Source organism: Pelobates fuscus, chromosome 5 (assembly GCF_036172605.1).
Source record: "Pelobates fuscus isolate aPelFus1 chromosome 5, aPelFus1.pri, whole genome shotgun sequence".
NCBI lineage: Eukaryota > Metazoa > Chordata > Amphibia > Anura > Pelobatidae > Pelobates > Pelobates fuscus.
In genome coordinates, this window is record NC_086321.1 from 18,905,086 (window position 1) to 18,929,221 (window position 24,136).

Here is a 24,136-nt window from a genome sequence, read left to right on the forward strand (position 1 = left end):
GAGGCTTTAGTAAAACAATCAACATTCTAACAGCTCAAATCCCTACTTACTCCTCTCTATGACCTCCTCCTTCAGTCTTCCTAAATAGACAAATTCATCAACGGACATAGCTGGGAACAATCTTTACTATTTCCACTGTCACCATTGCAGAACTGTGGTATCAAAGTACCTTTTACCAAACTTGGTATTTTTCCCCCCGTCAATTATTAACATTAACAATACAAAACAATGGAAAAAAATAAAAATAGGGGAAGATTTTAGGAAACTGACACGACCATGTTTGTTAAACATTCTCAAAACTGTATTATGAAATCTAACTTGGTAAATTCTTAAAACATAAAAAAAAAAAATTATATTATATACATAAACAATTTTTAAATGAAAATGTTGCTTTTTTTTTACATTTTTAATCCGTTTCCACTTCTGGTCTCTACAGAGAATCAAATATTGATTCAAGAATCTTAATCCAAACATTGATCAAACGATCTGATAGAATATCTGTATCGCTAGACACATGGTTTATTTACATCCAAGCTCAATGAATAATATAATATAATACCATGTATGGAATGGTATAATGAGAGGACATGGTATGATTTTATGATAAAAGGAAATTTGGCAGACCACTTCTAAAATAATGAAACATTCAAATAGCTGTTTTTTTTGTTTGTTTGTTTGTTTTTAAATTGGCAGTTAAACGTGAGGCTACTCTGGCACAGACTGGCAGTCAATGCAAATTTCAGATGTCCCATGATTCCCTGTACTTGGCCAATTCCAATATTTGTGTGCAGCAAATGACCAGGAATTGCTGTTCTGTCCAGAGTGTCTTAAGATTAAAGAATACAAGTGGATCTGCGTTTTTTAAAAAGTCAACTTAATTGTGAAGAAGGGACTCAAACAACACTAATTAAGAAGACTGTCTGTATGGTAAACCAAGCACAGGGAGAATAATAAAAAAAAAAGTTGTAGAAAATGAAATGGAAAGGTTTTATAATAAAGCACTTTTCATATAATTTAACACACACAAGCTCTGATTAAAAAGGGATTGCAGATCAAGCCAGGATTCATCAAGACGTCCTGACAAAGAGGAGATTTCTTCAAGTAGCTTTGGTTCAGAAGAAATAAACCTCAGATGCAGCTGGAAGGCAAGGGAGAGGTATTAATATATGGAAATCAATACACAGTGTGTATGTTTGAAATAATTGTGTCCTGGTTTATTCTAGTGGTTAACAGGACACTATAGGCAACAAAGCAACTATAGCTCAATAAAGCAACTTTGCTGTATAGATCATGCTCCTGCAGTCTCACTGCTCAATTCTTTGCCATTTAACAGTTATATCGCTGACTTTCTACAGCCATAACCACACCTCCCCTGTCTGAGTGCCATGGAAGGTCTGGCTAAGGCTGTATAAGCAAAGCCTTCCCAAACACTTCCTGTAAAGAGAGATCAAATATTTATATTTCCTTTATTGCACATTCTGTTTAATTTAGAATTTCTTATCTCCTGCCCTGTTAATAGCATTCTAACACCTTGCAGGAGCCTCCTGTGTAATATAGGATAAAAATAGCACAAGATAAAAATGTCTAAAGCAAGTTACCATCTGATTAAAAGTGATACCATTTTTTTCATGCAGGCTGTGTAAATCACAGACAGAGGAGGTGCGGCTAGGACTGCAAAAACAAACAAAAATGATTTAACTCCAAGATAAGGCAGAGGATTGAGCAGTGAGACCACAGTGGCATGATTTAAACACAAAACAGCTTCATTAAGCTAAAGTTGTTTTGATACTTCCCTTTAACTTTGCATTTGAGATGAATGCATCTTAAACAATTAGCATTTTACAATTAACACATTTTACAAGTGATTTACCTACTATTCATTACTATTAGTGGTGAGCCTTTAGTAAGAGACATTTGTATATGTGTTCATACACTGACCTGTGCTAATAAAAACTATATCAACCTGTTAAATGACAATCAAACCGACAGTGCTTTGAGGTTTATACTCACAATGCATATCTTAGAGCAGATATATGGTCTGCACTCTGAGTATATACATGAAAGCACTATCACTTACTAAAGGTTTAGTTTTGACAATGTATTTTTACCACATTCATTTTGCATTATATATATATATATATATATATATATATATATATATATATATATATATATATATATATATATATATATTCACAATGCTCCTACAACCGAGTAATTCAATACCCTTTAGGTCATTTGCCTTAGCATTTTTTTTAATGTGTATCACATTAAAATGAGCGTAGGACCCACCGATATTGAGGTACTGTGACGTAGTGGTATGGCTAAATGGTGAAACTGAATGCTCATATTTGTGTGCCAAGATCGGTGATTTTAATGAGCTTTGGAAAATTGAAAATTTTATTTTTTGTGAGCGCTGTTACTTAACCTGTATTTGATCTCACTACTACGACAAAAAGCATCATTCAATTTTGTATAATTTTTCAGTAATTATGCCAATAACCGTGACTATTATAAACCTGGTCATGCAATCGCAAACATTTTATCCCCAAGATTTATGTATAAAATGCCAATTAACATTTTGCAACTTTGCATATTCCAGGACATTAATCTATACGCCAAATTGCTATTGTATTCCATATTTACAGCTAGATATGTGTGCATATACAAAAAAACAACAACATCTGTAGTAAAAAATAAATACGTAATAATATTTTACCTTTAAGAACAAAGCAAGGTATGCTTGAGCCAGATCAAAATCTCTTCTGGTATCCAACATGCTTCCAATCATTTTTAGGAAGCTCTGCATCACCTCTACAGACCCTCCACCCTCTGGGGCCAGATTTCTTAACTCTATATCCACAGCTGAAGGTCCCATTTCTTTTATTGTCCCTATCGGAATGTTGTCTGCAATAAAGAAAATATTCAATTTACACACAGCACAATGTTAATATATTCTCCCCACAGGATTTCTGAGAAATTAATTTGCAAGCCATTCTTCTATCACCTTACCATATGTGGTCCTTCTACCTAACAGTTTCTCCATATTATTTCATAGTTTTGCAATTAGACACTAAAGAGGTTAACTAGCAACGATTCAAAGTAAAATATAAATAAAACCAAAAGCAAAACCAAAAAATAATGTATACTTATCCCAGTGTTCTAAGAGAGTGTGTAACAGTTTTGGTGTTTTGTTTTGTTTCTTACACTAAAAAAAGCACTTAGGATTCAGATGTTTTTTTTTCCCCACTTATACATGATCACATTGATTACCAGCACATACAAATACACGTATAATAAATAGTATCTGTGTATAGAAATTCTTTAATACAGAAACAAAAATTGCAGATAATACTGAAGAAAAAAACAAAAAACATGTTTTCAAGCAAAAATATACTGAAATGCTAATGCACCAATATTGTATCAATTGAGAGACGTAATAAAATGCAAGTTGTGTTTTGATCAGCACATGGTGGGAATGGCCATTTGGTGTGAGGCACAGAAGGACGAATTTACAGAAAGCATTACTAAATTTTTAGAACAAACCCAAAACAACTAAGGAATAACCAAATGTACACATTATATTAGTTATGTAGGCACTTGGAGTGGAGCAAGCAATCAGAGGTCATTTGACAGTGTGAACTTATCTACATTCTGGCTTTATGAAACTTGCGCATTCTTTTATAAATCTGTTAAGCTGATATTCAGCAAACAGGCCATCCAAAAATATTAGTCAGAAAAGGAAACGTTTGCACACTGTGATTGAACTCTAGACTTGAGCAAACATTTGTTTCAGTTGGAAGTTGGAACAAACGAGTCAAATTCCTTTTAATCTACACCCAAATAAATCAATCCGTCTGGGTTTTACCGGAGGAGTCTTATTCCGTGATTGATTTATTTGGACATAGATTCAAAAGAATTTGAATCATTCTTACCCGCTGAAATGCATTAGTGAACAACTCTAGTGAACTCCCAGGTTTAATTGGATGTTTTGATGCCCGAATTATTTACTTTTAGGGTTTTAATCCTCACTACAAAAATGTCTAAAAAGGTGTTTGCTGATTAACAGAAAGTAGCTTCATGTAGGCTCCTCATATAGAAATACAAATGATTAGTTGTGAAATGTTTAAATAAGTGATGGCCAATTCTGATGTAGAAAGTTTATTTCAGGAGACAAATTCTAAGTAATTTCAATGATAGAGGAAGGCTGAAGAAATACCAAAATCAGGAAGCTGGAAGACGCAAATTCCCCCCCCGCCCACACATTTCACTTCAATTTATTGGCTGACTTTGTATATTTATGGGTTAAGAATAGGCACTAGAAATCTAAAATTTAACTTACAGTTTTGACTTTCAAAAGCTTTTCCCAGCTGGATGTAAAATGCAGATTTCTGTTCGAGAACTCCAAGATTTACGATTTTAGACTAAAATGCAAAACATGACAGACAGGTTAGAGACTTGGTGCACTTAAGTAATCTGAGGATGTTACGGTGCTTGGAGTTTGTTTGTACAGCATTTCAGTATGAAACGCTGCACATACAGGGATACTTAATAATGCTGCTGTAACTCCACCCTGGCTGCGTCACAAGTGTTCTGTGCTGGCTAATGTTAATTCTGTGCAAATGTTATTCACAGAGAGTCATTAATTGGCTGAGAGAGCCCAAATGACACGAAGTCGGATGTGCATAATTGGACAATTCAGGAAGCTTGGCACCAAGCCAGGACACAGGTTAACGGAGAATGGCGCCAGGCATCATTACTACTACAGCGGGCTCTAGTAGTTATGATGTTGGGAAAGCCCTTTAAGCGGATAAAGGCTACAGTATCAGAGCCGAGTATTCATCATTTTATTTTCAATCAGTTAAAGATAAAGGGCAAGGTTCTAAAACTGGAGTAATCCATAGGAACATTCACCTAGTTATATATAAAGGGCAATGTTAACAAATAAAGGAATCTTTACATAAAGGGGTAGAATGTTCCTACACAATGGTCCAGTTTTTAGAACCTTATCATTCATATATGACTGGTAATATATGAATTGTTAGGTTCTAAAAATTGGAGTGATCTGTAGGAACATTATACCGGTTCTATACAAAGGGCAAGGTTCTAAAACTAGAACAATCGGTAGAAACATTCTACGAGGTTTATATGAAGGGCAAGGTTCTAAAACTAGAGCTATATATAGGAATATTGTACATATATATTATATATATAGTTATTTTTGATATGTCACCTCTGTTGCCTATTGAGGAAATAACTGTTATATAACAAGGAACTGTGAATTACAGAGATGGCCACGTACCGGTGCTGCTTCTTCCTGTCCAGTCACTGCAAAGCGAGGAACAAGCCCAGGTAGAGTAGGGATGAAAAAGGGAGCAGATTTGGGCAATTTTGGAGGCTCTTTTGGCTTGTTTCGTCTCTGAAGGTGAAAAAAGAAAAGCAATGTATATGTTAAATTTTAATGTACTTTTACATGTCTATGATGTGCACGCTTTGAAATGAAAATATGCCTTGAATAATTTTAAGTGACCAACAAGCAAGATTAAAAATCAAATGCACAAACCGCAAGAGTTTTCTTTTAAATGGACAGTGATTACAAGTTTTTTCCCCTCTAAAATTAGTCCAATTTTCAGGCGTTTTATTCTTCTGTTGATAGACTACATGACCATTTCTATTAAGGTGGATTTAATACCTTGATAACATCAAGATTTAAGAGATTCTTCCACCTGGACTCTGGCAACAGTGATAATGTCACAAGCCGTTCTCCCAGCTGTTCGGGAGACTCATACTCCATTACGTCATCTTGACCATCTTCCAGGTCGGCCGTTGTGTCCTCATCTGTAAACAAAATATTCTGCCGAGTTACATGAAAATAACGCCAATGGATTTTATCAATGTGATCTTCTAGGCATCAACAAGAGAAAAAACAAAAACAAAAAAAAAGGCCACAGCGGGAGACTGCTGGGAATTCTCTAAGAACTCTAATTTGAGCTAATAATTCACAGAACTCAGCATTTGTAGATAACGATAGAAGGGGAAAAAAAAAAAGTGTTGGAAAAATCTAAAATTGCAGATATGAACATTTCAAAGAAGAACTAAATTAGTTGGAGGACGCACCAAATAATGCACGTAAAAAATATTGTGTCAAAATCAATAAAGTGAAATTTCTGATGTGGAGAAAGAAGAAATCTTGATTTAGGGATTAATAGAATCACATGAAAAGCAAACAATTTGTGTTACTTCTTTTAAAGTTATTTGAGAAGAAAAAAAATGATGGTTTTAAAGTTACTCAAGTGACAACAGCAAATAACGTAAGTGTGAGAAAACTGCAACTTTATTATAATCATATGTACAGGTAAAGAAGTACCCCCAAGGCCAAATATTAGAGGTAAAGAAGGACTGCCAGGCACACGGCCGTACACACGGCCAGGCACACGGCCGTACACACGGCCATACACACGGCCAGGCACACGGCCGTACACACGGCCAGGCACACGGCCGTACACACGGCCAGGCACACGGCCGTACACACGGCCAGGCACACGGCCAGGCACACGGCCAGGCACACGGCCGTACACACGGCCAGGCACACGGCCGTACACACGGCCAGGCACACGGCCGTACACACGGCCAGGCACACGGCCGTACACACGGCCAGGCACACGGCCGTACACACGGCCAGGCACACGGCCGTACACACGGCCAGGCACACGGCCGTACACACGGCCAGGCACACGGCCGTACACACGGCCAGGCACACGGCCGTACACACGGCCAGGCACACGGCCGTACACACGGCCAGGCACACGGCCGTACTCACGGCCAGGCACACGGCCGTACACACGGCCAGGCACACGGCCGTACACGGCCAGGCACACAGCCGTACACGGCCAGGCACACAGCCGTACACTGCCAGGCACACAGCCGTACACTGCCAGGCACACAGCCGTACACTGCCAGGCACACAGCCGCACACTGCCAGGCACACAGCCGCACACTGCCAGGCACACAGCCGCACACTGCCAGGCACACAGCCGCACACTGCCAGGCACACAGCCGCACACTGCCAGGCACACATGAATTGTGTGTTCTGGGGGTGGCTTCCCTGGGATCCAATGGGAGATAACTCCCTCTTCCGACATGTCTCTGTTGAGTGCGGAGATGAAGTGATACATAACCACATTCTCCCAGTTCTACAGCTGTTGCACAAGATAGCAGTAAAACTGCTCTATTATATTGAGGGACTTGGTTCGGTTTTTTATCTTTTAAAAAGATCCAAGCAGGATCTGGTGCTCCATAAATCCCCAGGTCCAGTGTGGGCTTTAACCCGTTCACGATATTACTTCCGGGACACCCAAAATACTTTGATTCTGGGGATGGTTTTTCTGCAAACCGATTGGTAGTGAAGGGGTTAATGTCTTGATGATGGCCCAGGTAGCATTTTTCACACAGCTTACCTTCCACTTCATCGGTCATACCAGGGAGCATAACTACAGCAGGCTCATAGTTGGCAGGAAGTGGACGCAAGGATATCATAGAGAACAAAGATTTATTTGACCTGAAATTGAAACATATACAATATTTAACATTCTGAAAAGTACAAATGGTTCGTTGTTGGGTTACCAATATCATTTACCAGCCTCACACAGTGTAGACAATACAAGATGTTAACCTTAATTGGAATACGTGTCCAGCAGCACATATTTAACACTATCAGCGCTGCAGGAACACACACCACTTCCTTTCACAATCGTTCCACTTACCAGAGATAAATTCCCAAGTCATCTACATGAGCCGTGGACAGGAAATCTCCTGTAGGGGACATGGAGAGACTCACCACCGCAGAATCCAACAGAAAACAGTCTATGAGGCTGTGGAATATAAACATAAAGTAAGCAACAACTACCTTTGTGCTCTTGCCCCGTGTCAGGAATCCTCCTAAACCCTTCAGCTGCTATTGATATGCAACTTTAACCCCTTAAAGGACACATAACGGAAATATTCCGTCATGATTCCCTTTTATTTCAGAAGTTGTGTCCTTAAGGGGTTAACCATCTCATCATGATTACTCTACCATAACCACTTCAGATTATTACAGTAACACAGCCCCAGGACTCTCAGTCTACACAAAAATAACCCAAGATTTTACATAGCACCACAAACACTACAGTGAGCTAGAATAAATAGTTATGGTGACTTTAAAAAGTCCCACAATGTGACTCGGCTTTTTAAAGAAAATAGGTACGATGCTAAACAAAATGTCAAAATACAACATTCAGGCAGTAAAAGAATGGGAGCTTGCCATTTTTTTTTTTTTTACACAAAAGGCAGTTATTATTTTTGCTATAATGAACCATAAATAGAGTACTAGTAATCAATGGTAGCAATAAACCAATTGTCTGCTCACTCCATAATCTAACTGCATCAGATTCTAGTTACTTTGTTTTCGCATTGCTGTAAATGGACAGGTAGCCTGTTTTGTGATTTACCAGGCGAACTTACCATCCGGATGGAAGGTCCCACACTTTAACAGTACAGTCCATTGATGCGGTTAACAACCACCGGCCATCAGGGCTAAAGGTCTTTTAAAAAAAATAAAAATTGTAAAAATGCAGATATTAAGTTCAGCCATCAGTGTATGTGCAATGGTTTACCAGTCATGAAACTTTAAAAATCAAGAAAATTACCATGTCATTTATCTTTCCATTGTGGCCAGAAAACTTTCTTACAATTCTTCTTGTTTCAATATCTAAAACATTTAGACCAAAATCGTCCAGCCCGACGGCCAGCATACCACTGTGGAAACGGAAAAGGATAAACTGTTTAATTTGTGGAAACAAACAAGTTAAATGAGCAAACGGCGGTGATATCAGCTTTCAAATTGCTAGAACCCAGGAAAAACCTCAGAGAACCGCAACAAAGTAGAATTTGGGGTCATTACAACGTGATTTCAGGGACCATGTCTTCTTCTAAGGTGGTCAGAAAATTCTCCCCATCACCTACGGTTTGTAATAGCATTGCTTAACCAATCTTACGTTCAAAATGAAGTGGGTTAAAACCACACAAAAGGTAAACTTTGTAAATTATTGGTCAGCATAGGATGCCCACGTAACTGCACGCTTTATGATACGCTGAAATGAATGAAAATGGCTAAATAATGCGATAACCTTTTCTTTGGAAGGTAAACAGATTAAATACCTGCCTGCTGGTTAGATAAAGCCATTGTAATGTTCTGTTTCTTACCTTTCTCTGTGGAGCAGGATACCAGTCGGTGGGGCGCTGAGGGTTACAGTCTGAATTAGTTCTTTTGTCTTAAACTTCCAAAACTTTATTAGTTTGTCACTGCCAGCGGTGATGGTCATTTGATTTATCCCATCCACAACAACTCCCCTGACTGAGCCTTCATGTGCTATAACCACAGGCATGAAGTGGAAAAAAAAAAAAAGAAGAATTCAATTTGGTTATTCAGGGTCAACGGGTTAAATCAGAATAAAGAATAAAACAGAAAGTTATCAGTAAAGGAGGGAAAGAGTAAGTCCGCTCAAAGAAGCTGCAATAATTTACTCTTACATGTTCTTGTTTAATTATTCACAAACTAATGGCATTTTCAGCTCCGATAATAAAGGGAAAGTAATATAAATTAAATAGTTTATAAATGTAAACTAAAATTAGGAGATCCAAAACCTGTATGACAGGAGCGCTAATTTAATGCACTAATGAAAACCTTTAAGTAATTCATTCTAAGTATGTTGCACGTAAGCAAAACGTATCTTTCCCTCTTGAGCAAACTGCCTTTTATCCCATGATCACTTTAACGTAAAAAAAAAACAAAAAAAAAAAAAACAGGGTTATTCACTAAACTAGGAATCACAGGAATTCTCAGTGATTTCAAATAGAATTTCAAATTTAAGGTCAAAATAGACCAACAGGAAAAATTCTCCAAGTCAGCAATGCTTCCAGACACCAACAACATTTAACTAAGTGCTACCAGCGCACGTTGGAGAAAAGTTGGACGGCAAAAGAGGAAGTATATTTCCTGCTTTGAAGTCACTATTTCGAGTGGTAGTCTTACAGTTCTACACATTGCTGCAGGTATAAGTCACTCTGGGGAGAAAGAAGGAAGCAGGCTATTCTGTGCATCCTAACCTTAGCAATCACGCACATGTTTCAGTTCTTAGTGACCCTTTAAAAAAAAAAAAACACACAAAAAAAACCTGACAATTAAGATGTTTAAAAATGCATACCTCTTTCTTTGCCATAGTGCCCTCTGTGAATCCCAGACTGAATATTATACATATCAACTTCACCACGCGAAAGACCGACCAAGGCAAAATTACCACAACTGGTCAATGCAACAGCCTGCAATCAAAAAGGAAAGAGGTGAGCAGCCTGCTGTTTGCTTTTATCCGAATGAAAGTATTAGAATTATTCCATAAAGTGAGCAACATATTAATACGGCTATAATGGTTCTTCCCTAAAATGGTGCTGTGTCACCAACTTGCAATCATCAGTAAATAGAGCACGACAAAATAAATGTACAAAGAAAAGATAATGAATTGGAACTTAAATATGTTTTATATTTATACAGTATTAGAGTGGAGTGTTCCTTACTTCGGATACATGGCCCTCCCTGCACTGTGAATAAATAATAATAAAGGGACACTTCACAGCCCAAATTCATTGAAAACCGCTGTTTAGGCGATAATTATGCATTTTCCCATAGGAGTTATTTCTGAAAACAGTTTGCAAAACCTGCAAATCTTGTCTGCAGTCTTTGCAAGCCCTCCCCTTCTAACCCCGCCCAGACTTTCTGTGGCTGTCCAATCACATGCTTCCCAATGCAGCTCAATGAGAAGTCTTTGCAAGACAGGTGCTCTGAGCAATTGCTGCTTCATGAGTTTAGTTCAACTAAGCTAAACAACCAGGAAGTAACAGGACCAGTTAGTTGTCTGATTGACAGTTAAGGGATGAAACAAGGTTCATTTATATTGAAATCTGCACACCGTTTCAATTTCTATTGACAAAGGACACACTCCTCACACTTAAAGCATGCCAGCACACTGATGTACTTTAGGCACACAACGCTGGCCATTCAATTGCTCCTCCCTCAGTGATATCATCTGTCTGTCAGTTGCATTAGAGACCTATTTGGCTGGATGTAGTGATTGCTGTACATTCCCATTAGATGCTTCTATGAGAAATATGAAGACTTATTGAAAGCCTTTACTGGGAAGGTGCCTCGACGGCTGTTTGAATGACTAATTGCTCACTGACCAGCAGCCACTAGAGGCATATTGACTGAGAAATGTAAAAACTCATTTCTCATAAACAGCCATGTTCACATTTAGGAGGCTGCAGAGACAGAGACTCTGCTCCAAAACATTTACATTAAGATGTAGTGTCCTTGGTGCTTACAGTGTCCCTTTAAGAAAATAATGTAAAAAAAAAAAAGTTAATATAATAATGAAAAAGAAATTTGGTTAAAATGGAGGGTCATTAGAATATATTATCACACTCCAAGCTTTCACAAGTTAGCTGCAATATGTGGGATTAGCTTACAGTTATGTTGGTTGATGTTTGCATTGAACAATTTGTAATGTTAAAGGGACCCTATAATCACCAGAACAACTACAGCTTATTGAATTTGTTCTGGTGAGTAGAATCATTCCCTTCAGGCTTTTTGCTGTAAACACTGTATTTTCAGAGAAAATGCAGTGTTTACATTACTGCCTAGTGATAACTTCACTTGCCACTCCTCAGATGGCTGCTAGAGATCCTTCCTGGGTCATGGCTGCCTAAAATGCATCCAAACATTCAGTATCTCCTCCCGCTGCATGCAGACACTGAACTTTCCTCATAGAGATTCATTGATTCAATTCATCTCTATGAGGAGATGCTGATTGGCCAGGGCTGTGTTTGAATCATGCTGGCTCTGCCCCTGATCTGACTCTTTGTCAGTCTCAGCCAATCCTATGGGGAAGCATTGTGATTGGATCAGGCTACCCACTTCTGATGATGTCAGCAGACTGCTTGTTTTTTTTTTTTGAGGCAAACAGCATGCAGATCTACAGCTTCTGGCTTGAATACAGTAAGATTTTGATTTATTTATGGAGGCATGAGGGGCCAGATGGTGGTTTTAACACTATAGGGTCAGGAATACATGTTTGTGTTCCTGACCCTATAGTGATCCTTTAAATAATAGCTAGCTGCTCAAAATGTACAATTTTAAAACTATATAGAAACTCAAACTGTATATGATAAAGATATATTAAAAATATAAGCTCAAATCTTACATATAACTTTCTGCTTTATTTAGAGCTGCTGGCAGGGTTACTGTTATCCACATGGGATCTTTCATAAAACTGGCAGTCATTTTGGAGTTTTATACACAGCTTGTATATTAACTATACAATTCTATTAGACAGTACCCAGTACACTTACAGTTGCATGGATTCCAAGTGCAGTACTATTTTTGAGGCCTGGTGGCTTCAGCTTGTGAGCTCCCATAGTGGTCCTGACATAATTCCAGGTTGTGCACGAAAGGTAATTTTGATGGCAAGCAATGATGCCGTCCCATTCATTCTGCCGTGCCAACTCTGTGAAAATACATAAACTGATCAGATCAAATGTCCTAAAGCTAGGGTGCCGTCAGACATTTCAATAGTTTAACAATTATTGAACCTTACAAAAGTAATGAAATAAATATAAAGGAAAAATTATATGTAGGAAAAACGCCCCGAAATCTGAATTTAATAAACCTACCCAGGAGTTCTATACATACCGGATGCAAATGATACAATCGGAGGCAATCTCAGGGACAGACAACGAAGCCCCATCTTTTTGGCTTTAGCTTTATTTATAGATCCTGGGAACAATTAACCACGTGACATGTTACAAGGGAGAATTACAGCACAATAAAAAAACAAAAAAACTGCTAAATGATCTGGAATGCTTTACTGAATTAACTACTTTAATAATGATTACACTACATTAAATAAAATCAATAAATAAGAAAATCACACCCTACAACTACACCTAGCGGGTTTAAACACAGTCTTTCACTAATTGTTTTAGAAATACCGCTGGACTATTAATGTAATTGTGTAGAAAGAAAAAAAAACGGTATCAGCAAGACTAGTGCAAGCAATAGTTCAAGGAAAGCCTAATGTTCAAATATCTGAGAAACAGTTTCAGTTTAATTTTCCAGCAGTGAAGTGAGAGCCTTCCCTGGGTGATATAACGGTATGACAGCCACTAGAGACAGGATAACCCTGCAATGGCTAGAACAGGGGGGAGGGAAGGGGTGGACTTGGCACCCACAACACTTCATTGAGCTAAAGTGGTCCTGATGTCTAGAGTCCCTTTAATGAAAGAGTTCTCTCCAAAGCTGAGAGTAAAATCTGGGGATACACACAATAATTACTCACCATGTCCTAAGCTCTTACTGAGGCGGTCATGAACAGTGGAAAAAGAATGCAATGTGCCGTCTTGCCCTGCAAAATGAAGAAAATGACAATGGTGGACAATCCTCGGTACGCTTATGTGATCTTTTTCCTATAAAGCAGAAAGGGATTCACTCACTAAACCAGCAGATGTTGAGATTTGACAAAAGGACTGGATACTTCAGGCCAAGGTATAAGATGTGTGTGTGAGGAGGATATTATTATTATTCCTGCTTGGCTCTTTTGATCTAACTTTTGCCAATCCTCCACAATTGCAATTTTGGCGAATAAACAACAATATAATTTTTCTCATTCAAGTGAAAATAATATTGCAAAAACACTTCACAATCGGTTACCTGCGCTCAGGATCTGCTTCCCGTCTTGGCCATGGTGTCTAATGAATGTTGGTGGAGCGCTGTGACCCAGGCGGAACCGCAGCAGCCGCCCTTGTCCCCCAGGGCCATCAAATATCCAAACCTATGGAATATTAAATAAAGCATTATTATAGAACTGATCATTGTAAGCTAAGGCCATCCCGGACATGGCAAAGATTCATTGATTATTCAGTTATGGTTCAAAGAAAATAGCCCTTGAGAATCTGTTGGAACACATACTATTCTGTTCAAATAAACTGGATTTGACCCATTTTTAAAGCACTACATAATGCATTAAGAAATATATGCAAGAATAATAAATAACACAAACTAAGAAAAAATAAAAACTAAAGCTTTCTGCACCTCCCAGAAATAATGAATAGCAGTTTTTTTTTTAAAACAAAGAATACACAGCAAGATGGAAGGAAAGGAGGAATAACTGAACAAGAGGATTTGTTTTTTTAACAACTCACCAACAATCTGACTTACAAATTGCAGCGAATGAGTTGGAGCCAGAACAGTCCCTTCAATGACTGATACATCTTAGATAACAATGTAACTATATGGTTACTAAAAGGAATGTACAAAGCAGTTTTCTTCCAAAAAAAATAGAGAATACATGCTCCCCGTGATCTAGGTCACACGATAACTTGCATCAGGGGTAGGCAAAGCTTTAACGCTCCAAATGTTGTGGACTGCAACTCCCTTGATGATTAGCCAGTATTATGGCTGTAAGAGCATTATGGGAGATGTAGTCTACAACATCTGGAGTGCCGATGGTTGCCTTACCTGACTTATATGAAGAACCCAGATACAGCACGATAAAACAAGTTATAGATATGGAGGAACACTACACAAAACAGAACGTGAAAGTGGACTTTCTCTTCATGTAAAATGGACTAAAGAAAAAGTTTAACCCAGTGTGTGTGTGTGTGTGTGTGATCGCAGTGAACACGTCACTTGCAGCTCAGAGCATTACCTGACAATGACTGCAGAGTATCCACTGGTCAGGGCAGTCATATCAAACACATCATATACTTGGATTCACTAGGACAACAGGTAGTGTGTGTGTGTGTGTATGTACACACAGCATATTATACACTAAAAGTACTGCTCTCTTGGGGGGTCTCAGATTTGGTCTACACATGTTTCTATCTTCCTATGTCACTCAGTTAGAAAGTGTTGCAAAATAAGCCACATACAACCAATTCATGTCAAATGCAACAAAAAGAAAATGTAACTATTTAAATAATATGCAGAGTGTAAAGTTATTACCCGGATAGCATTATCAGCTCCGTTGGTTACGAGTAGAGGTTCTCCATGTACAAAGGTCAGGCCAGCAATGGCTGTTGCATGAGCATCTCTCATTTGATTCATCAGCTTTTTTTCTTCGAGATCCCACAGTCCTATGTGGCCAACAGGGCTTCCAGCTGCCATGATCGGATGTCCGTCTAAAGAACAGTAAATGGAAATAAAGATTTAAAAAACGAGATTTTGTTTTATCTAATATATAAAGCACTAGTGTATCCAAACAACTTTGAATTTGTGTGCTATGGCTACGTTTTCCCTAATTAAAATGATAGCACCCTGAATGTGGTGTAGATAAAATGATACCTTGACCCCACTGTGGTGGCTATGGATTGAGGAATGGCCTGACTCTCTCCCAGGATAAGCAATCAAACGGTTCATGAAAAAGTTGACAATTTACCCGGTGTCCGTCAGGCACTGTTGATCACAGCCACTTATGCAGCCGGAAGCTACAGCACTTTACCAAGCCTAAACATGGCAGGGATTGGCTCAGTGGATGTAATGGAAGCTCCTAGCAGAAGCTTTATTCTGCTGAAGAGGCTGTGACTGGTAAGTTGTCACACTGTTCACAATTTGACTATTTATAGTGGGTGGGCTCCAGGGCATTCCCAGTACCATAAGCATTACAGTAGGCTGTAGTGGTTATAGTTATTGGAGTGCTCCTTTATTGTTCCCAAATGATACTATAAATATCATCTAGAATGTTTGCTAAGTAGATGTGGAGTCAGACATAAGGGAAAGGCTAGTCCAGGTGCAAACACCACTATCTTCAGTTCACGTCAACAGGAAAACAGTCGAGCAGCGTCAAGAACAGAGTTGCGATATGTAAAGTGGCATGCAGAGAGACCACTCTGAACATATTTACTGCTGGAAAAAGGAACTAATACACAGAGAGGTCCAGGCCTTCCAAGGTTCAAGAAGGCACTTTATTCAAACTCTATGTCACACCGCAACGTTTCGAACTTTGACAAAGAACTTGTAGGTCGAAAAGTTGGGGTGTGACATTGGGTTTGAATAAATTGCTTACTTGAACCTTGGAGTGCCTGAACCTCTGTTTTCTGTATATGGTATCTGGGACCTGGTGCTGGGTCCAGGTTTAGTTGCACCCTGGCACAGAATGATGTGATTGAGTGCAGTTCTTAATTCATTTTCTGGAAAGGACCAGTGTAAAGGAAATAAAAAAAATGTTTCAACCCTTAAAAAAAATAAAAAATAAAATTATATATATATATTTCAAGGAAAGAAAAAAAAGAAATCTCACCTGTGCGAAACGATATAGATGTGATTGGACCCCAGTCTTGCTGAAATGTCATTAATGTTTCATCAAATTTTATGTTATGTAAAAAGATTTTTCCAGACGTTAGACCGATTGCCACCACATCCAGCGCTGGTGCCTATCAAATCACAGAAGAAAAGCTTGTAATTACTATATGACTTTTTTCCCCCCCATATCATAAGCCTAGTAACTGTATATAAAGGTACATTAATTGGATATACATTGTGTGCTTATGTCATATTCTATGCTCCAAAACTAGCTCCCTCCCTATCCTCCTCCTGCTAAATAATCTTTAACAAAATGATGTGTATATTAAACAGAAGCAACTTCATTCATTTTGCAATTACCGGTAATTAAAATGTAATTTAGTTGGAATTATAAAAATAGGAAATATATTTCAAATGTTAAATTCACGGATTAATTTTAGATTTGTTTTTTCATACAAAAAAAAAGTGACTTCCATTAAAACGAAGAAATTATGTGATTTACGTACTTGTTGAAGGACGGTAACACCAGACTCCCATCCTGGAAATGAAAACAGGAGTTTGCTACAAGAAACAAAATAAATAAGCATTGGTCGTCTGAAGAGAACGTGGCAACTAAACATTCTGATTACATGGTTAAAGCAGATCATTTCTAGGACAGTAGTTCCCATGTGAGTTTTTCAGTATCTTGAAAAAGAAAAACAAACAACATCTTCACCCAACATCTATTTATCAGGTCTATGTACATTTAAGAAAATTACATCTTTCTTTAAAAGGTTGACTTAGCACCAAAAGAACTTTAGCTGAAGGAGATGGTGTTGGTGTGTACATCACACCCCTGCAGTCCCCACTTCTTAATTCTCTGCCTTTTAGGCATTAAACCACTTCGTTTATGCAGCCCTAATCACACCGCACCTCACTGAAAAGGAGTGTAACTTTTTGCATCCCTTACTGCAGAGTGTTTAATTTTGATTTTTTTTTTATCCCTTGCGCTGTTAATTGCCAGCAACACCCCATGGGTGATTAAATCTCAATTAACAAAGCAAAAACAACAGATACTTACAGATTATTATTTCATGATTTGCTTAGAACTTATTTAATCTGTAAATTAAAGTATATGGAGGAAAATACAAAGATACATGGCCAAGCACTGGCGCCTATTGGATACATTTGTGTATACATCACAGCATTTTTTTACTTTCGGATACACCACCTGGATTAAATGGACAGAGACACTTAGAACTTTAGTGGGGAGAGGAGGAGGAAAGGAAGAAAGTGAAAAGGGGATAAATAAAAGCAGTTATACCGGTTAGCCAACATCAAGGAAGTGTGCTGCATACGATGAGATCAATCATGATGATCTCTGAAAAAACTATGGGGCAATTACTACATCCTGCAGATGCAATGTTTCTCTAGGAGAATCATTAGCCAAGTTCAGCTGTGAAGACCTTCAAAAAAAATAAATAAAGGACTTAGGGAGGCATTGGCTCTCTGACAGTTCCTAGAAGCATGTTCTCAGCCAAATGTAAACATTGCTGTTTGTCAGATTTGGCAATGTTTTACACTGAAGGAGAAAAAGGACATCATCTGTGTACCACAACCAACTCATGAAATGTAGTGGTTTTAGTGGTTAGAGTGTGCCTTTAAAGTGGGTCTGTCACAGTCATGGGTCCATGCATAATACGCAAAGAACACCGACAGTCACTGCTCTGCTGGGTGTCAGTTGGCCGCAGGGGAAGGGGAGTTATACTAACCTGAACTTGTCCCTCTTCCTGACAGTCCTCTTTAGTCCTGACGCCATCTGCCAGGAGCCCACGTCAGTGTTGTAAACTCGTTCATGTGCAAGAATGAAACACCGAGGTCTATGGAGGATCCCACAAGACTGCAGGATTCTCCATAGAAAGAGTCATTTTCCCTACAATCATCACTAGTGACAAAAGGACAAGACTTGTCAATAGTACCTTTCATCAAGCATAAGAAAAAATACTAAGAAAAGGTATTCCCTAGTTCATCTTCGCATATCTTTTAACTACGTTGGAATTTCAGTAAAATCCAAACACCGTCAATGTGAGTATTTCATAAAAATGTTATCGTTCTGAAATAGTCAGTGGGGGGGAGATTAACAGTGCTGTTTTACCTATTTGGCGAAAACATTAAAGAATGACTAATATAGACTATTACAACAGACTGTAAATTACAACTGTGCATAAAAATGGATGAAATTTAAATCCCGGGGTTCAATTATTGACTTAATTCGCTCTATCCTAACGGGAATATAAATGAAGAACTATAGCCAAGACATCACCACCACCGCAATGACCACAGTCTTCTGCAATGTAACTCTGTTCATTCTACACAACAGCAATTGTTAATAAATGAAAAAATACATTTTTAAATATTCTGCAAGCTTTGCATCTGTGATACATATTTAAAATTCAATCTGTTACAACTCTGCATTTTGCTTACTTGGTTTTGACGTTCCACAGCTGAAGACTCCCTTGCTGGCTGCCGAGAAGAATTTTATTCAAGTATGTGCTTGGATGCATTATCGCAGAAACGGTAAAATTACTCTTATCGAAGGACAACTGGAGATATTCCTCTATCAGAATAAAACATATAAATACTTGTCACTCATGATAGAACGGAATAAATAGAATACTGAATCAGCATAAGCAGAGCATACCGCCACTACACAGGCTAGTCTGAAAATACAGGGGGACGGAGAAAGTTAGAAGAAAGGAAAACTAAACAGAATAAAAATATAAGATGTTTGTGGTATTGAGGGTCCTTAAAACACAAAACAGTCATACAGTGTGTGTTCCATACCTTCTGTTTTGACGTCCCAGATTATTATAACATTATTTGCGTCAATCGAGATCACATGATCGCCGAAGGGCTGCACCAGGTGAATTTCAGCTTCATGGCCCTTGTAGGTGTGAACCACCTGAAAGAAGCATTGTTAAAATAAATAAAAACCCATACGTGCTAACAAATGGAACAGTATTTTCTGTTAATATAATTGCATTTGAATCAGCCAGAAATAGATGGAGGGATATTGGATTGCCAGACAGCTCTTGGGGATTACACATGGATTACAAGTAAAATAAAAACCTTAAATGCATGCTGTGTTACTTTAACAGAATCCGTGGTGATGATGTTAAAATAAAGTGGATTAGAGAATGCTAATAGTCCCTTGAAGCCTATGATCTGTACATATACATTATTGGTGTAAACTTAAAGGGACACTATAGTCACCTGAACAACTTTAGCTTAATGAAGCAGTTTTGGTGTATAGAACATGCCCCAGCAGCCTCACTGCTCAATCCTCTGCCATTTAGGAGTTAAATCCCTTTGTTTATGAACCCTAGTCACACCTCCCTGCATGTGACTTGCACAGCCTTCCATAAACACTTCCTGTAAAGAGAGCCCTATTTAGGCTTTCTTTATTGCAAGTTCTGTTTAATTAAGATTTTCTTATCCCCTGCTATATTAATAGCTTGCTAGACCCTACAAGAGCCTCCTGTATGTGATTAAAGTTCAATTTAGAGATATTTTTTATACAATTATTTAAGGTAAATTACATCTGTTTGAAAGTGAAACCAGTTTTTTTTCATGCAGGCTCTGTCAATCATAGCCAGGGGAGGTGTGGCTAGGGCTGCATAAACAGAAACAAAGTGATTTAACTCCTAAATGACAGTGAATTGAGCAGTGAAATTGCAGGGGAATGATCTATACACTAAAACTGCTTTATTTAGCTAAAGTAATTTAGGGGACTATAGTGTTCCTTTAAACTAACTACAAGAGTTACACTAAAATGTCATGGTGAATAATAAATTGATAAATGAGGAAAAATAAAAAACAACCACTTTTTATATAAATCAGGGATAATATGAGTGAGAAGAACAGAAACAAACAAAAACAGGTGACATTTTCATTATTTTTCTGAAGGTAAATGCTGAGATGTTTTGAGGTATTTCATATAATCAAAAGTGTTTTTCTAAACAGATAGGTATATACAGACCTCTTTGTTCCTTGCAAATGCTGTGAGAATGTTCCCATATGATGCAAACACAAGCATTCTGTCTGCTGCCAGGCAGTTGATACTTTCTGGAAGTGCATTGCCTACAAACAGTAAGAAATGCAGAGTACATTAATATATTTAGAGGTGGGAAGGTCCTAGCACAAACTCTGGCAGTTTGGTGTCTGCCAACTTCAACTCAAGCAGACATAATATTGAATTATTGTTTATATTATTTGATGTATTACTGTTGTTATTCATTTTTTGGCTATTGATGTCTCTGCTTAGGAGGCTACTTTATGATATTGTAGCGTGCAGGTTCATTTTTAGCTACTTTTTATAAAGTGTTATACATTGTTTCAGGTTTTCTTTTTAATAAAAGGCATCTTATGAGTTGCCTTATTCAGTTCAACGGATTGTGTTGGTATATGTATTGTGGCACCTTCTAGCAGGGGCTTGATTTACAAATATTTTCCATTAGATTGAAGGTATCAGGTTTACTACATACATCTAATTAACCCTTTCATTGCTGGAGCAGTTGGTTTTATTATGTTATCTATGTGATTGGAGCGCTTACACTACTTTACATCTTTGATATTTCATTCCTCTAGTTGCTCATACTTGTTGTGAAGCAGCCCACTTTATTGAGAGTGATATTCAATATTTAGATATATTTTCATTTTAATACTTTTCTTCCTCTTACAGCTAGTATATTTTGTTTATTTATAACTTATATTTACAGGCTACATCTCCTTAAAAACACAGATTTCTTACTTTTCACAATTGTAAATAATTTTTCCCCAAGTACTTACTGACAGCAATCTGTCCAAGCTTATTCACCTGTAAATTTAAAAAAAAAAAAAAAAAGGAAAAAAATTAGGTTCCACCTCTTTAAGAAAAGAAATAATGAATTATATGCCAACAACAGACACAAGAATAAACAAATTGAAAACCGCGTGCCTTGCTAAAGGTGCCATTCTAGCTTCAGCTCCTGGCACTTCAACTGGGCTGCAATCTCCTGCATGCGCAAGAGAACTAAACGGATGTCTATGGAGTATCCTGTGATTGTACTTAAGTCAGAACAGCAGCGAGTTGGAATCCGAATTGTAAAATGCTAGAATTTATGCAAGCGTTGAAAAGCAGCCTATTCGGCACTGGCACCATAACCACTTCAGCGAGCTGCAGTCTATTCAGGCTGGCTGGTCCAGTGATGTTATTGAGTCTCTTTCTCAGTAAATACTCACATTGTAGGTGAGGAAGATGCTCCCCACAGAGGTGATATTATTGGTGTTATTAAAGTCATTGAGTGTTATTATTGATCCCAGCGTGTTATTGGTGTCACCGAGTGTCTCTGTCTGTCAATAAATACTCACGTTGTAGGTGAGGAAGCTGCTGCCCACCGAGGTGATATCATTGGTATTATTGATATTATTGATGTCACTGAGTGTCTCTGTCTCTCTCAGTAAATACTCACGTTGTAGGCGAGGAAGCTGCTCCCCACCGAGGTGATATTATTGGTGTCATTGAGTGTTATTATTGATGTTATTATTGATGTCACTGAGTGTCTCAGTCTCTCTCTCGGTCAGTAAATACTCACGTTGTAGGTGAGGAAGCTGCTCCCCACCGAGGTGATATTATTGGTGTTATTGATGTTATTATTGATTTCATTGATGTTATTATTGATGTCACTGAGTGTCTCTCTCTGGCAGTATATACTCACGTTGTAGGTGAGGAAGCTGTTGCCCACCGAGGTGATATTATTGGTGTCATTGAGTGTTATTATTGATGTTATTATTGATGTCACTGAGTGTCTCAGTCTCTCTCTCGGTCAGTAAATACTCACGTTGTAGGTGAGGAAGCTGCTCCCCACCGAGGTGATATTATTGGTGTTATTGATGTTATTATTGATTTCATTGATGTTATTATTGATGTCACTGAGTGTCTCTCTCTGGCAGTATATACTCACGTTGTAGGTGAGGAAGCTGTTGCCCACCGAGGTGATATTATTGATGTCATTGAGTGTTATTGATGTTATTATTGATGTTATTGAGTGTCTCTCTCTGGCAGTATATACTCACGTTGTAGGTGAGGAAGCTGTTGCCCACCGAGGTGACCAGGTTGAACTCCTTGTGTCTCATGTGATATCTCACCACATGGGGGATGTGATTGCTGTACACCCCCAGGGACCGGTACCCGCTGAACAACGCGCTGCCCCTGCGCCCCTTCTCTGCCGCCATACCGATAGAACTCCGGTAACCGCAGCAACGAGCCCGGTGCAACTGCAACCACGTGGGTACCAGCAGGCAGCCTCACCGCGACACTGCGCATGCGCGAACGTGCAGCGCCTGAATCTGTCCGCCGGGAACCTCGACCTCAGCACTTCCGTTCCGCATCTGCCCTCTACGAGAGAGAGAGAGTGTGTGTGTAATCCCAATGTTTACCTTCCTCACTGCTCCATAGAGTGAAATAAAGCCCACAGCCAGCTTCAATGATTGGTGAAACGTTGGGAATACCATAAAAAATAAGGAAAACATTGGGGTTCATTAACTGAACTCCAAATTGGAGTGAATTATAAATAATAGAAATGTCAAAATGCTGTACCAGAAAAACTAACTCTCCAACTCAAATATAATAAATCAAATCAAAATGAATAATAGATAAAAATATTAATAAATAACATTTTTAGGCCAACATTGCAGAACTGGAAGTGTAGCTGACTTTTTTTTTTACCTTAAATTTGAACTTCTCTTTGAAGTCTCACGTTAGGGAATAACCCTGTAAATTTAGCAATTTGGCTGACGATTTGTAGAGAAATTGATTTCCATATTAAAAATATTGGCTAATGACTGCCTAATGGCTGTTGAATTTAGCCTAAATTCTGTCATTCGGAGTTTTCAGAGCCTTTTCATATTGCTGTTCATGTCTACCTTTTTAAAGATCAAATTAAAATGTTGTCTTTTTTAGCATATACAGTAAAAAGTGTATCCTGTTCAGAGGCAAAACCAGAAAAAAAAAATACAGAGTCTGTCCCCAGCAGAGTACGGTTGATTAGGGTTCGAATTCCAAATTCTCCCTACTGTACCAAGGGGTTGACCCTTAAATATAATCTGAAAAAGTGAGGAGAATCACCAAGAATACTAATTGGTTTCAAAAGAAAGGGAGCTGGTCTATTAAAAACATATTCTCGGCAGGAGAGCCGGAGGAACAGTAGTGGGATAGAGCCGCCATCATCTGAGACGCCCAAGGACTTCGTGGGTGCCACGGGGAAGGTTAGTGCAGGCTTATATTGTATCTGAGCCCCCCCTGAAGGCGTGACCTCAGGGTAAGAACTTGGGTTGTCTACGATGGAAAGTTTTCCAATGCTTGAGAAGCGATACATAGAACACCGGATGGACCTGATACTAGGCTGGAAGGTCCAAATGTACTGTAACCTTAGTTATCTTAAATGACCCTATGTAATGTAGGTCCTAGTTTCTTTGAGGGATAGGACAAATGTAGATTCTGTGTGGACAGCCATACCTTGGACAAACAGGGCAGTTTCCTAATAAATGGTCCGCTTTTCCACAGTAGAGACAAATTCCTTGTGAACGGCATTTTGTACGTTCCTCATGAAATAGGGTGGCAATTTACCCCTAGTTGCATAGGGTCCTCAGGGATCTGTAAGAGGAAAGAAGTAGTGGTTGCAGCAGGAAGTTGGGGTGAAGCATGCACTTATAATCTTTCAGGCCTTCTTT

At 38.5% G+C, this 24,136-nt stretch overlaps 1 protein-coding gene across 1 annotated transcript; it reads right to left on the reverse strand.

Annotated features, from left to right (window-relative positions):
* Positions 1-688: 688 nt before the first annotated feature.
* On the reverse strand, positions 689-22,790 carry WDR36 (WD repeat domain 36). The gene is made up of 23 exons (XM_063456729.1): positions 22,481-22,790; positions 21,215-21,242; positions 20,406-20,506; positions 19,211-19,328; positions 18,851-18,983; positions 16,894-16,948; positions 16,386-16,518; positions 15,092-15,267; positions 13,799-13,919; positions 13,428-13,493; positions 12,782-12,865; positions 12,442-12,596; positions 10,245-10,359; positions 9,244-9,409; positions 8,688-8,796; positions 8,503-8,582; positions 7,764-7,871; positions 7,458-7,558; positions 5,693-5,838; positions 5,303-5,419; positions 4,343-4,424; positions 2,720-2,907; positions 689-1,138 (listed from the first exon to the last, which is right to left on the reverse strand). The coding sequence occupies exons 1-23, from the start codon at positions 22,637-22,639 to the stop codon at positions 989-991; spliced, it is 2,691 nt and encodes an 896-aa protein (XP_063312799.1). The 5' UTR covers positions 22,640-22,790; the 3' UTR covers positions 689-988.
* Positions 22,791-24,136: the final 1,346 nt, after the last annotated feature.

Coding starts and splice junctions, on each gene's coding strand:
- WDR36 (XM_063456729.1), bottom strand. CDS start 22,639: ATGGCGGCAGAGAAGGGGCGCAGGGGCAGCGCGTTGTTCAGCGGGTAC. Junction 9,410..10,244: donor GCACTATGGCAAAGAAAGAG/GTATGCATTTTT, acceptor CTGTGGTTATAG/CACATGAAGGCTCAGTCAGG. Junction 5,420..5,692: donor TAAATCTTGATGTTATCAAG/GTATTAAATCCA, acceptor TTTCACCTTCAG/AGACGAAACAAGCCAAAAGA.